The 13,606-nt window shown below is 46.9% G+C and overlaps 1 protein-coding gene across 3 annotated transcripts in view; it reads left to right on the forward strand.

The window, feature by feature from the left end:
* dlg5a (discs, large homolog 5a (Drosophila)) overlaps window positions 1-13,606 on the forward strand; it is a 32,044-nt gene that overhangs the window by 11,125 nt on the left and 7,313 nt on the right. The window contains exons 5-24 of one of the 3 annotated variants that reach the window (XM_076085561.1): window positions 614-797; window positions 1,740-1,999; window positions 2,262-2,574; window positions 3,086-3,316; window positions 3,638-3,822; window positions 3,949-4,074; window positions 4,997-5,129; window positions 5,259-5,386; window positions 5,479-5,654; window positions 5,761-5,864; window positions 7,067-7,159; window positions 7,345-8,391; window positions 8,933-9,053; window positions 9,174-9,318; window positions 9,554-9,687; window positions 9,807-9,896; window positions 10,462-10,630; window positions 11,250-11,327; window positions 12,338-12,500; window positions 13,337-13,470. In XM_076085561.1, the coding sequence (XP_075941676.1) occupies window positions 614-797; window positions 1,740-1,999; window positions 2,262-2,574; window positions 3,086-3,316; window positions 3,638-3,822; window positions 3,949-4,074; window positions 4,997-5,129; window positions 5,259-5,386; window positions 5,479-5,654; window positions 5,761-5,864; window positions 7,067-7,159; window positions 7,345-8,391; window positions 8,933-9,053; window positions 9,174-9,318; window positions 9,554-9,687; window positions 9,807-9,896; window positions 10,462-10,630; window positions 11,250-11,327; window positions 12,338-12,500; window positions 13,337-13,470 (4,014 nt within the window). The remainder of the gene's footprint in view (window positions 1-613; window positions 798-1,739; window positions 2,000-2,261; window positions 2,575-3,085; window positions 3,317-3,637; window positions 3,823-3,948; window positions 4,075-4,996; window positions 5,130-5,258; window positions 5,387-5,478; window positions 5,655-5,760; window positions 5,865-7,066; window positions 7,160-7,344; window positions 8,392-8,932; window positions 9,054-9,173; window positions 9,319-9,553; window positions 9,688-9,806; window positions 9,897-10,461; window positions 10,631-11,249; window positions 11,328-12,337; window positions 12,501-13,336; window positions 13,471-13,606) is intronic. The other 2 variants (XM_076085562.1, XM_076085563.1) reach the window with 2 other exon arrangements.

The raw sequence follows: 13,606 nt of genomic DNA on the forward strand, positions 1-13,606 counted from the left end.
TTTCTCACGACACCTATTTTCCCTTTCTCGTTGCTGACGAAGGACACTTAAAGTCCTTCTGTTTTTAGATATTTACCTCCATTATGTAGTCTACATGCAATATGCTTCGATTTCTATGCAAAAGCAGTGGTGAATGTGCGTCGGGGCTCATTATTGTCGTGCAAATCTTGTCAGCGTAGGATGAGCATTCTGTCACCTGCTGCTTTTCACCATAGAAATAATTACATTTTATTGCATTGTTCTACTGGAATTGTAGCAAACACTGGCACGGTGTTACAATTAACCTAATTGAAAGAGCATCCCTTGGAGCTACAGCTGGCTTTTTCACATTGGCTCTACAAAAAAAAAAAAACACATGCATACTTTTTAAAAGCTTGGAAATTGAGGCATTTAAGTGATTGAATTATTCAGCCGAACGGCTCATAAGCTGAGGCAAAATTTCTGGAGCATAGAGACTGATCACACGGCGTGTTAGCTGTTAGAGTTCTCTAACACGATAGAAGCAAAAGATAAGTTGATGCTAATTGCTAATCAGGGAGACATTTTATAAATTATATAGGTAACATTGATGCTTTGTACACTCATGCGTGTCTCTGTGTTTCCTCCCACCCAGCATGCTGCACAGCCGCGTCCTGGGCGAACAGACACAGCTGAAGGAGGAGATGGAGACACTCCGGAGGGACAACGGCCAACTTGTCCGAGAGCACAACCACCTAAAACAGAACTGCGAGGAGCTCAAACGACTGCACGGTCAAGACCAGAAGGAGCTAGCAGAACTCCGGCTGCAGCAACAGCAGGTACAATCAGCTCACGCACGCACAGACACGTGTGTGTGTGTGTGTGTGTGTGTGTGGGTGGGTGTGTGCTGCAGCTGCCCAGATGTTATGAGGGCAGGGATTGCCTTTTGGGAGATTTACTGATACGGCACAGATGCTCGAGCCAATAGACACTATCAACTGCTTTTTCACCAAAAAATGTTTCGTCCTTTGCTACACATCACATATTTGTAATAGCGCTGAGGGTTTCACCTCTTTATATTTAGAAGTCATACATTCTGGAGCATCAACCAATATTTTCGTACTTTGTTCTAAACAGCACAAGGATGCTGTGACCCGTATTGGACTGCTATGCAGTATTGTCTCCCACAGCACCCATGGGAGCACTGCAGTGGTTAAGAGCACATGGCAGCCAAGCAGAGGGAAATGCATACAGAGCACTTTGAAAAGGGCAAGCGCAGAAGAAAAGGGCTCTGGCTTGGGCAAAGGGCACGCCGACCCGAACCATGTAGCTACAAGATCGGTGCATATGCAGTGTGTGCTGCGTGGACGAGGTCAGTACAGCCCTCGGGTCACAGCAGCTTTGTCAGGAATCAGGAGGGCTATATCAGCAAGACCTGCAGTAATGACACGTACAGCCTCACGGAGAGTGAATAATGCATTCTGAAGGACGCACTCTACACATAAAACAGTTCATTTTGAAGGCCAGCCATTTGGTTTATAGTATGTGTATGAATACAGTTCTTGAAATGTATTCACAATAAATAAAAGCAATTGTTGCGGCAGGATTTGCTTGAATGAGAAAAATAAAATCCTGCCTACACATTGATGCCATCTGCTGCTAAGGTGGGGCGCCGCACAGCAAATACAGGCGTGGTTAGATTTCACCTGATGGCTCAACATTTTGGACACTTGAGTAGTTTTATAATGACTTATCGTGTGGCTTTTCGTTGTCCTCGCCAGGTAATGAGAGAGAAGGGCTCATCAGAGGTGTTGAACAAACTGTATGATACAGCCGTGGACAAGCTGGAGGGCGTAAAGAAGGAGTACGACGCCCTGAGCAAGCGCTACAGCGAGAAGGTGGCTAACCACAACACAGACCTGAGCCGCCTGGAGCAGGCCGAGGAGGAGAACCGACGGCTGCAAAAACAGTTGGACGCGTTGCTCAAACAGCGAGACTCGGCCATGCACTACCAGCAACAGTACTCCACCTCAATAAGGAGGTGAAAGCATTCATCACCTGCACACATACAGGGAACAGAACACATGGGATGAAATGAGCCGGTTATATTTCAGGGAAAATATGTTGATATGTAGAAAATAATGTGGTGGAGGTGATGACTCAGCACTTGTACACACACACACACACATAGAACCAGCGCTGATATGAGCTACACTCAAGCTGCAGCCAGCACATAATTCCATATGAACATCTCATAAAATTGTTCACTGAAACGCTCACCGTCTCCCTCATCCCCCTCCCAGGTTTGATTCAGTGCAGCAGGAGCTGAACAAGTCCTCCGCTCAGAACAAGGAGCTGCAGAGGGAGATGGAGCGCCTGCAGTCGGAGGTGACGCGCTACAAGAACTTGCAGCTGAAGGCGGCCAAGGACTGCGAGAAGTTCAAGGAGGAGAGGGACTCCGTGTTCAACGAGTACCGTCTCATCATGAGTGAGCGGGACCAGGTGATCAAGGAGCTGGACAAGTTGCAGACGGAGCTGGAGGCAGCCGAGGCCCGACTGAGGAACACCTCCTCAGAGAGAGTGGTGGCCAGTGAAGAGCTGGAGGCACTCAGACAGGTATCAAGTCCAGAATGTACCGAATAGACACAACTTGACTTTACTGAGCATGAGAAGTATTGCTCCAAAACTCCTCATGTATCATCAAATATTTAGGACAAAAGGATCAAACAGAAATTCATGAATGACATGATAACTAAAATGCGTTTATTCGCTTTCTTGCCATCAGTTAAATGAGAGGATCGATACCACTGTCATATCTCTACGGTAAATATGTTGCTGGAGACAGCAGCCAATTAGCTTAGCTTGAAAAAAAAGACTGGCAACAAGGAGGACTTCTTTAAAGTAATAATTTATTTTCAAAAATGAGCTTCCCCAAGAGACCTACTGTCTTTCTGACTGTTACTGGGTGAACTATTTCCTCTGTGAGAATTTAATATCAAGCTGTCGGGTTCTGTTCGTGACTGAGAACAGGCACTGCCTGCTTTTTGAAGAATATTTCATCAAAAGAGACGTGTTGGATCATTCTGCAACAGTGTTGAGATGCCTTCATTCCATTTTGCCCCCCCAGGAGTTGAACTCGTCACTGGTGGACCGCGACAGGGCCATCTGCGAGAGGAACGAGCTGCTGGAGAAGTACTGCCACGAGGTAAAGGACAAGGCCGAGGCTCAGAAAGAGCTGAGCCAGGCCTGCAAGGACATCGAGATGGTCCGGGAGGAGAGGGACGTGGCCCGCAAAGAGAGGACGGAGGCCATCGTTCAAAGGGATCAGCTGCTCCGAGAGTACTATCAGGCCAGACAGGTAACAAACTGCACCTTAGAAGTGACAGGATAAAGTCAAAGGTCAGACACGTGACAAAGAGCCTAGTGCATCCAGGGAGCAGTCAGGTGGTGGATTACAGTACGTCAGTGGACTGAGCCTTCGGTGGATTTATGTCACACCTTTGTCTGCCCACTAGATGGCCCTCTTAACAGTCCGTCTGCAGGTCACATGTACTTAAACCTGTAAGATGAGCTGTGGTTTGTTTGAAAGTCACACTCACAAAGTTCACACCAGACACTGCTAACTCTAGGATACTGCAACTTTAGAAATAATCGTATTCCTGTACACTCGTGTTCTTAGAAACAAGACTCGGCCACCCTGGACATGGAACGAGCCAACAAGGAGATCGAGATGCTGAGGAAACAGTATGAGGCCATGTCCCAGGAACTGAAGGAGGCCACACAGGAGGCTGAGGTGGCCAAATGTCGACGGGACTGGGCCTTTCAGGAGAGGGACAAAATAGTGGCGGAGCGGGAGAGCATAAGGTCAGTCTGCGTATGGGTTTGCTAAAGACTCGCATATAATGTCGTAGAGAATCACTGGCTAACTCCTGCTCCTCCCAATACACTGTGACCTTTTTATTCTCACATGGCTTTCCTCTCCTTCCCCAGGACTCTGTGCGATAACCTACGGCGGGAGAGGGACCGGGCAGTCAGCGATCTGGCTGATGCCCTGCGTAATCTGGATGACATGAGGAAACAGAAGAACGATGCGTTGCGAGAGCTCAAAGAACTCAAGTGAGTCTTTCAAGAATGGTTCTGAAGCCTCAGTTGTGATGGTAATTAGAGGGAAGACTCATACAAGCAATCCGAGGAAAATCCTCCTGCATTTGAGGGAACCCAGAACAACATTGCTTCTCCTCGGCCAACTTGCGTGTGTCAAAGTGTCTTTGGCCCTGTAAGCTGTTGTACTCAGTGTGAGGCAGGGCGTAAACTGTGATATTCTGCCTTTGGAGGCGCCGTGGAGCTCAGTTGTTTGTCTGGCAGGGTTTTCTACATGCCCAGATTAAAAGTGTAATCCCGACAAGCGTCAGTGTTTTTGGTCACTTGCACACATTTGGATTCTCACTGGCCCTATCACCCTGCATATGAATGTGTTTATATTGCATGTAAAAGCTCCCTCTGCTGGCTAGACTCAATATGACAGCCGCTTTTGAGTCACACGCACTATGCTGTGACTTTGAGAGTTTCTTCCTCTATCTTTGGTAAAGAGAGCAATGTACGGTTGGGGTTTTAATGTCACAGCTACCCTCAAGGCCTGCCTCAGTAGGACACCATACATCTTACTGACAGCTGGCCATTGTGTGCATTCTACTTTTAGTTTTCGTATGAGTAAATATACATTTGATTCCCTGAACTAGAAAATAGGTTTGAGGCCAACTCCACATAAAAAGAAGGTCAAAACATGTAAACTTTCTAAATTTCTGTGTTATGTCATTTCCTCCCTGTACATGAAACCTCTCTTTAATTCAGGCTGGACTCTACACCCAGAAACATGCACACTGTGCTTTTGGTTAGGAACATATTTGACAGTATACAGACCAGTTGTGTGTGATTCTTTCTTTGTCTTGTCTCTGCCCATCCATCCTCAAGTGACTGACCTTTGACTGTGTGTGTGTGCGCGTGTGTGCGTGCGCGCGCGCTGTCGTCCTCTGTAAAGGGAGAAGATTGAGAGCCAGCTGGAAAAGGAGGCCCGGTTCTGTCAGCTAATGGCCCACAGCTCTCACGACTCAGCCATCGACACGGACTCTCTGGAGTGGGAGACAGAGGTGGTGGAGTTTGAGAAAGACAGGGTAGGAGCAGTGCTCAGCTCTTATTACTGTGTGAAGCTCCATTGGCGTGTCACCAAATCCCTCAAAGACTGCCAAAACTTGATGAAATTGAAATAAGTTGACTGACATTTTATATTATTGCCTTTACAGGACGACATGGATTTGAAGGCACTTGGGTTTGATATCGCTGAGGGGGTAAATGATCCGTATTTACCAGGAGATTGTGGAATATTTGTTACAAGGGTGGACAAAGGAAGTATCGCAGATGGAAGGTTAAGGTATGAGCTACCTCGTGAAGCTATCCTGTGTCCCTTTTCTGAACTGACTGTTTATTAAATGCCTCATAGTCCCTCCCCTTGTGTTTTTCCAGAGTGAATGATTGGTTGTTGAAGATTAATGACATGGACCTGACCAATAAGGACAGGAAGCAGGTGGTGAAGGCTGTCCTTAATGGTGGCGGATTGATCAACATGGTGGTACGAAGAAGGAAGTCCCTGGGAGGAAGGCTCGTCACTCCTATCCACATCAACCTCGTGGGACACAAAGGTATATTAGAGCGCTAATTGATTTAGCTTGCTTTGTCTTCTTGCTTTGCCTAGTGGCTGTTAATGCGTCAGTGTTATTTCACCCCATTTTCCCTTCTGTGACTCAGACAGTGGTATTGGTCTGGAGAGCGGCGTATTTGTCACAGCACTTGTCCAGGGGAGTCCAGCAGCCAGGGAAGGTTCCCTCACAGTTGGAGACAGACTGATTGCTGTAAGTCTCACCTAACTCCTTTGAAATCCTCCTTTTATTTATTTATTTTTCACTCCACATCTACCACACTACAGCTCACACCGGTTGCTTTAGCTTTCTGATCCAGGCCTCGTTCCATTGCAGTATCCACACTCCAAGCCCAGATAAGGTGGGATTAGGTTGAGTATGTGAAGTAGAAGGAAGAAAGTTCCCTGCTTTGATTATTTCTTCAAAAACTTTCTGCTCTGGAGGGCTAGGTGGAGCTGTCTTCACACACGCGGCTGCAGTATACTCGCACTTGAGGGAATGGAAGAGAAAAAGATAAGTGGCAGAATGGGAGATCTGCATCTCTTATCTTTGAAAAGTGACCTTGCCTCTTAAGATTAACATAACTCCCCTGCAAGTTTAAATTCAAGCATGAAACCTATTCATTACCTTTTAAATCCCAGAGCACTTAGATATCTCTGCTCACCATTTACTGTAGCGGTGCAGCAGTCTCCTCCATATAGCCAGACAAGTGATACGATGGCTCAGCTGCAACCACAATTAGCAATGGTAAGTACAGATGATGCGTTAAGAGATCTTAATCGTGGGAGAGTATCCTATTTTATCGTGCCCTCGTGAACGTTAATCACATCAGTGTATCGGCTTGTATGTAACTTATTAAATGCTTGATTGCAAAAAAAAAGAAAAGGGTCCAAAGTGCTGAATCTGCGATGAAATATGCATGGGATGTAGAATGTCAGTAGCTGAACTCCATGGCTCAAAGGTGAGCTCTGAGATGCTCGATAAAATGTATCCGACTTGTTCTAGGTTAAAAAAGAAAGTTCTTTCCTGAACTTCATAATAAATCTCAGCCATAATATATTACCCACTCTGCTCTTTGATATCTCTGACCATTTGAAATAAAAAATCCTCTCAAGTCGAGCCGCTTGTGATGGAAATGTGCGGATTGCAGCGTGAGGGTTCTTCAGAAGTGCGGCTGGCCTAGATTTCTTGTGGTTTCCTCACTGCAGCATTGAGATGCATCTCAGGCCCCGGGGCCAGGAGATATGTCACCTGTATGTGTTTGGAGATGTGCATCTATTTTAATAAAACTGCCTCTAACACACACACACACACACACACACACACACTTCAGAGGAATATCAAAAAGACGGATGTAGATTGCTTTAGTGTTGAAGGACCTGTCCTTATTTCCAGTGTCTTTCTCTTCTCCCCAGATAAACGGCATTGCTCTGGATAACAAATCTGTGACAGAGTGTGAGGCTCTGTTGAGGAGCTGCAGGGACTCTCTTAGCCTCTCTCTCATGAAGGTGGGCCCTACTCTCTTTCTACTTCACCTACGCCAAAAATCAAGCCCTGTCTTTTTACTTTTTCATGCCCTACATAGCAGTTTTACAGCTTCCAACTGTGTGTTTTGTGAGAATTGGATTATCGTGTGCATTTCCAATTAATTTGCCAGTGTATCACAACATTCCTACGTCTGTCCTCCCCACAGTTCTTCCCTCACAGCACGTCGGGCCAGAACATCTTTGAAAGTCTGCGCGAGTCGTCGGAGAAGTCCAACGGGCGCATTCACCTGTCTGAGATTCACTCCCGGAACAGCCGCAACCTCAGACACAACAGCTCGACACAGACCGATATCTTCTGCCCGGATGTTGGAAGCACCAGCACAAGTAGCATCTCTGGGGAGAGGAGGAAGGTCAGAGGTGAATCTGATGAGGTGTACAGCGACATGGGCAAGCCGTTCTCCACAGGTTCCCTCCATGCCACTAGCCTTCGGCCGGCTTCTGACCTGGGCACTGGCCGCTATGGGCCCAGTGCTTTCCAAGCGTGTTACACAAAGGCGCCTTCCTCCTTGCCCTTTGACCCCGTCTCTGCCTCAGACTGCATCACAATGGAGACGACCCTGGAGAAGAAGCACAGTGGGGGCACGTGGCCCAAGATGATGGTGGGAGGTATGTCGGTTGCGCCAGATAACACCAGTCCAGTCACGGCAGCAGCCCAGCTCTCCATCTACAAATCGCCCAAGCAGAGGAAGTCCATCTTTGACCCAGACACTTTCAAACGCCCCGAAACACCTTCCTCTAAGATGGAGTACATGGTAGCCAATCAGATTGCTGCCGTAGCCGCCGCTGCTGCCGCAGCCGCTTCCCACTCCCCGCAGCCGTCGAAGACAGAGTCCCTCTCCTCCTCATCCACCCCGACCCCTCCAACCCCACCCACTCGCAGTGACTCCTTTAAGTTCAAACATAAACATCAAAGCAGCTCTGCCTCTGACTGCACGATCACCTCAGACGGCAAGGGAGAGGCCGCCATCTCCATGTCAGCGGGAGAGAGCAGAGAGAGGAGCGAGCGAGAAAGAGACAGGAACGGAAACCACTATTTTCTGGACGGCAAGGTCCTGACCTCGAGGAAGTCATGTGACGAGGACATCGGCCGAACCCGAGGGGAGGAGCCAGAGGTGAAGAGGCCGCGCCCTAAATCTGCCCCAGCCCTTCGACGGAGGATGACCCCGCAGACCATCACTCTTCCCTCCTTCCAAGTAAGTTCATTTAACGCCTCAAACATTGATCTAGAGTCTTTATGTGGTTTATTTGTTTCCTTTTGCGTGATCCCTGCACCAGTTCAAGGCAGTTTGTTTCGAAGCCTCTTTAATACAGAGATGAAAACATGATGCATTGAGAAGTGTTTGAATTCCAAATGAAACCAACATTTCAAATCATCCCAGTGGGCCAAAGCATCCATTTTGTAATAGAATTTACAGCTCCGTCAAAGTTATGCCTCTGGGACTTGCCTCTTAAGCAGCGTGTCGGAGTGATTGATGCTTCTGCACTGGTACCCAGGAGCTGAGTCAGTGCCTGGGGCTCAGAGAACCATGCCTGGCTACCTCTTCAGGGCCTGAAGCACACAGGAGAGAGCAGTGGGGATAAATGTTCATTTTACTGTAGTGGGATGTTCGTGCTGTCATTTTTCTCATATGGTGCTTGTCTCCAGCAAAAGGGTAGAGGATTTCTCCCTCGACAGAGTGTTTTGTTACCCTGCAGGGAAAATGGTAACCGTTTTGTTTCTGTCATTCATCACAGAGCTACTCTAATGATGAGCATTCACCAGAGCCCAGGGACATGCTCCGTTCCTCCCCCAGCCGCTCCCACAGGCACAGCGTCGGCTTCGTTCCCACTGTCTACAATGGCACCCTGCCTCCTAGTGAGTTCTCAGACTTTTACATAAACACGTGTGCATGCTGTCACCATAAGCATAGCCTCCCCCCCCCCCCCCCCCCCCCCCCTCCCCCTTCTCTAACGTGGTGGTGGTGTGTCTGTGCAGATACAGCCCACCGGGGTCTGTCTCCCTGCCCCGCTGTGACGGCCGTGATGAGGAATCCAGTGTACACGGTGCGCAGTCACCGCGTTCACACCAGCAACTGTCCATCCGTCGCTTCCCAGATATGTCACCAGCACACCCACACCAGGTACCTCCTTTTCATACTCACCGTTACGATGACTAATATTTCTTAATTAGACTGTTTCCTAAAAGCAAAAGTATGTATTTAGATTTTCTGCTGTTTGCCTTAACATTGTGCGTTGATTTAGCTCAGCCCATCAATTCAATTAACTTAACATGTTTCAAATAATTGTATAAGCATTGTATGCATAATTATGAGAGTTTCCTAAGGCTGTTTTTTGTGTGTGTGTGTGTGTGTGTAGCCCACAACACCAGGGTCGTCTGAGCCTGGACCTGAGCCAGCAGAAGCGCACGATTGACTACCCCGAATCATCATCGTCACGCAGCAGCAGAGCTTCACACGGTACAAACTCACTGCCCTCCAGCTCACGACTCGGTCAGTCTGACACTCATGCACGCACACACACACGTAAAGGTCACAGACTCGGTGCATTTTTCTCTTTTTGGATATTATGTCACAGCATTCATTCCTGTATCATCTCATCCCTCTGTCAGGTTCTTCCAATAATGTCCAGTACCGCACAGAGAGGATCAAACTCCCTTCCACTCCCCGCTACCCCCGCTCCATGCTGGGGTCAGACAGAGGTACTGCACTCACTATGGAAAACACACTTCACACTCACCACATGAGTATTAAAAGTCTTTAAATCCCCTTAGATCAAACTGCACAGCAGCAGCTAGACGTCTAGGATCAGTGTCCTATAAAGTCTTAAATTGAGGTTTTACAGCACCGACAGAACAAACAACTTAAATGTCGTTGAATTTGCCAGTTCTGGTCATCAGTGTAAGCAGTTTGTCAACACGTCTGAACCCTTCAGTTTGTTTAGCCTGTGGTTACCACCAGATTAGGACACTTTTATCTCCTCTCGGTAATTTGCATCCTGAGTGGTCGGATAAGGTTCAGGTGTAAATAGTCTCCAGGCAATTCAAGAGCTGTTTGCAATATCCTTGTCAAAGTGTCAAGAGATTTTTGAATGTGTGACAAGTGAGATGAAGTGTTAACCGTCCTTTTACAACAGCTCTATATATCACAAATGGTTTGGATTGTTATTAGATTTCAGTGTGTATTCTAGACGTGAGATGTAAATATCATCAGACCACGCACACCCTTATTCTGTCTCTGTCTGCTCCTCCTCTCCTCAATCTATAGGCTCCCTCTCGCACTCTGAGTGTAGCAGCCCCAGTCTCATCACGCCTCCTCAATCGCCTCTCAATCTGGAGACTTCCTCGTTTGCCAGCAGCCAATCACAAGGCTCCATTTCCACTTTACCTCGGATCTCAGTCAGCCCCTTGCAAATAGGGGAGCGCAGGAAAGACAGGTAGGATGAAAACGAGTGGGGGAAAAAAAAAAACAAGCCTAGTTGGATGACATGTCTGCACTAGTGTGAAGCTGCTAACTGAAAATTGGAAGTTGCCCATCACGGAAGACTTCAGAATATTAATCGGGTGTTTGTCATTGGTGTCACGTTGATCAGTGCGTTGTTGGACTGTCTGGGATACGGAGCAAATAGCTCTACAAATGTTGTAGACGTTGGGTGAATGATGGCGTGTATGACTATAAGGATCACTCCAGAAGCCGGTATCGTATGACCTACGTCTGCCCTTAGGGATCCTCTTAGGCTATTTCAAAAGGCGTTGCCAGGCAACAGGTCTATCCTGGTCGGAGCTGTGCAATCCCTCCATTGAAATTCAGATTGAAATCCTGTTAAATCTCTTAATCATTTCCGTGGATGAGACCTCCTTGCAGTTTCTACGAAGGAAGCGGTGATCTGCCACTGTGTTCGGATTTGATTTTTTTTTGTCTCCCACCAACATTTCTGTCCCGTTTTGTATCGCCGACGCCGCTGTCCTTGTACACTGTTACTGTCTCTGTGTGATATCTGCCCTCCATTCTGCTCTTTATCTTCCTCCCGCCTCTCTGCAACCTTCCGCTTCCAGATCTCTTTACCGTAACCGATCTTTTCTCAGGATTCCTCTGGCTGCAAGGCCGAGGTTCTCCTCTCTCAGGAGCCTCAGGTTCGTTCTCCCTCACAGTGCTACAAACAAGGGAATGCCCCCCCCATCCTTCTCCCAACTTCATGACGTTCCCATGCTTCAGTGCAGCTGGGTAGATAATACAGAGGAGCAGAATAGTCTCACTGTACAGAATGCAAAAGAAGAAATGTGTCTTTTTTTCACTCCACCAGAGCGCGGTTTAATTAAAGAATTGCTAGTTTCTGCATGCCACAATATTAGTGCCTTAGGAAACCACCAAAATAGACCTGATTAGCTTCACTTGCTGAACTTCAAAGCTTCAGTGTTCTGTTAATATGTCTGCACTTGTCTTCCTCCATGTCGGAAAAAAACCCACTTCAATCTCAGATATTGCATGCAGTGTCCATACCGACCATGATGACGACATGGTCAACATGCATGTTTGTATTTTTGCCTTCAGCCAAGTCACCTTTTGAGTCCGCAGTATGTATGTTATGCAACGGTATTATTATTCAGCCTGGAGCTTCCGGGACATGGTCTTGTTTGTACACCACCACTGTGTTTACCCCTGTCTCTGGCTGCTAATCCATTCCTCTTATCTGCCTTCATGGATTTGTATGCCATGTCCAAAGCCAACTTGTTATGAAGACGCGCAAGTTCATGCAAATCCCCTTCATGTCAAGGGATTTCAGTTGCTTGTGCTATTATGACGTTGCACACGTTGTCTCTGTACTCTAAACCTGTCCAGGTTCTTCTGTAAGCCAGACGTAAAGTGGCGCTCTGGGAGAGATCAATTTAGAGGCTTGGAGGGTGATGTAAGCTCAGAATCAAACGTTCTTTAAACACAAATCACAGTCTTTTGATGTGTTTATAATTTGGACCAGGTATGACTCTATGTTGAGCAAAAGCCTCGGTAGCCACACTCTCTCTCTCCAGAGCTGTAAATAAATTGGTCCTGTCCAACTGTGACGTCACCTCACCCTCTCAGCTTGCTCCGTTCTGCTCCTTTTCTGGGATGCTGTTCATTTATACACTTTACTCTTCCCCACCAGGCCATACTTGGAAGAACCACGTAACGTCATTGTGCACAAAGGCGCGGAGCCTCTGGGCATCTCCATCGTCAGTGGGGAGAACGGAGGGATCTTTGTCTCTAAAGTTACTGGAGGTAGCATCGCCCACCAGGCAGGATTGGAGTATGGAGACCAATTACTGGAGGTATGAACAACCTACTGTATGCGAATAAAAGGTTACAGCCTCGAGCAGCATAATTAAAAATGCATTGCTGGATGCCTGTCAAGGAGCCTAATGATGCAGCAGCAGTATAATACTGCTAATATGTGTGTTGCTTCAAAGGCTCAGTCATTTAACACAGTGGAATACACAGACCATAGCTTTTCTCACGGTTCCCAGTATTTTAATACTTGCTGAAATGCAAAAAGGGTGTTTCCCTACATGAAAAAAATGGCTGCACAAGCTGAAATTCTGTGGCAATGTCACATCAAGAGGACATACTGCTCTTGTGGATGCTACACAGTGGGAGTAGTTAAAATCCAAGTACATAAAGAATGTAAATTCACTACAAATCATGTTTCTAAACATATCTTTTTGGGAGATTAAAAGAAGGCAGATGTTCATCTCAGTGGTGGCAAGATGACATCCTCTTTATCCGTAACTCTGTTCAATATAATCATGATGTGTTGTGAATGGCCGAGGTGCATGCATCCTACAATTAAAACAAACAAAAACATATTAAATAACCACTACTAAGCATAATTGTTTCTAAATTGCAAGTAGGAGTCATACAGTATGTTGCAATGCAAATAATGGCTGCCTGATCTCTTTTAGAGTATGCACTCTTTTTAAAACTTGGAAAAATGGATGTAAAACTAATCCCCTGTCAATTCTCTTGTAGGTATTTTCTCCACCAAGTCCTACTAATGCCATAAAACCCTTAATGGACTGAGCACATACTGTGTTCATATCTCTATGTTCTTTTAGTGACTCCATCTCTCCTCCAGCTCTCACTAATCACACTGTCCTTCCTTTATTAGTTTAATGGCATCAACTTGCGGAACGCCACGGAGCAGCAAGCTCGCCTCATCATCGGCCAGCAGTGTGACACCATCACCATTATGGCCCAGTACAACCCGCACATGTACCAGCTGGGCAACCACTCTCGCTCGAGGTAACACGATGTTTCCTGTAGAACGGTCTGTAGATGTTCAGTGTGGGGGTTAGCCCCAAGTGTGCTGCTCGGCTACTTCCTGAAGCCGCTTCAGTTGAAGCAAGACCTCTGCAAGAGATATGTATACTGTGTTATA

This window comes from Anarhichas minor, unplaced genomic scaffold, assembly GCF_050575085.1.
Source record: "Anarhichas minor isolate MPS153535 unplaced genomic scaffold, ASM5057508v1 ptg000174l, whole genome shotgun sequence".
Taxonomy (NCBI): domain Eukaryota; kingdom Metazoa; phylum Chordata; class Actinopteri; order Perciformes; family Anarhichadidae; genus Anarhichas; species Anarhichas minor.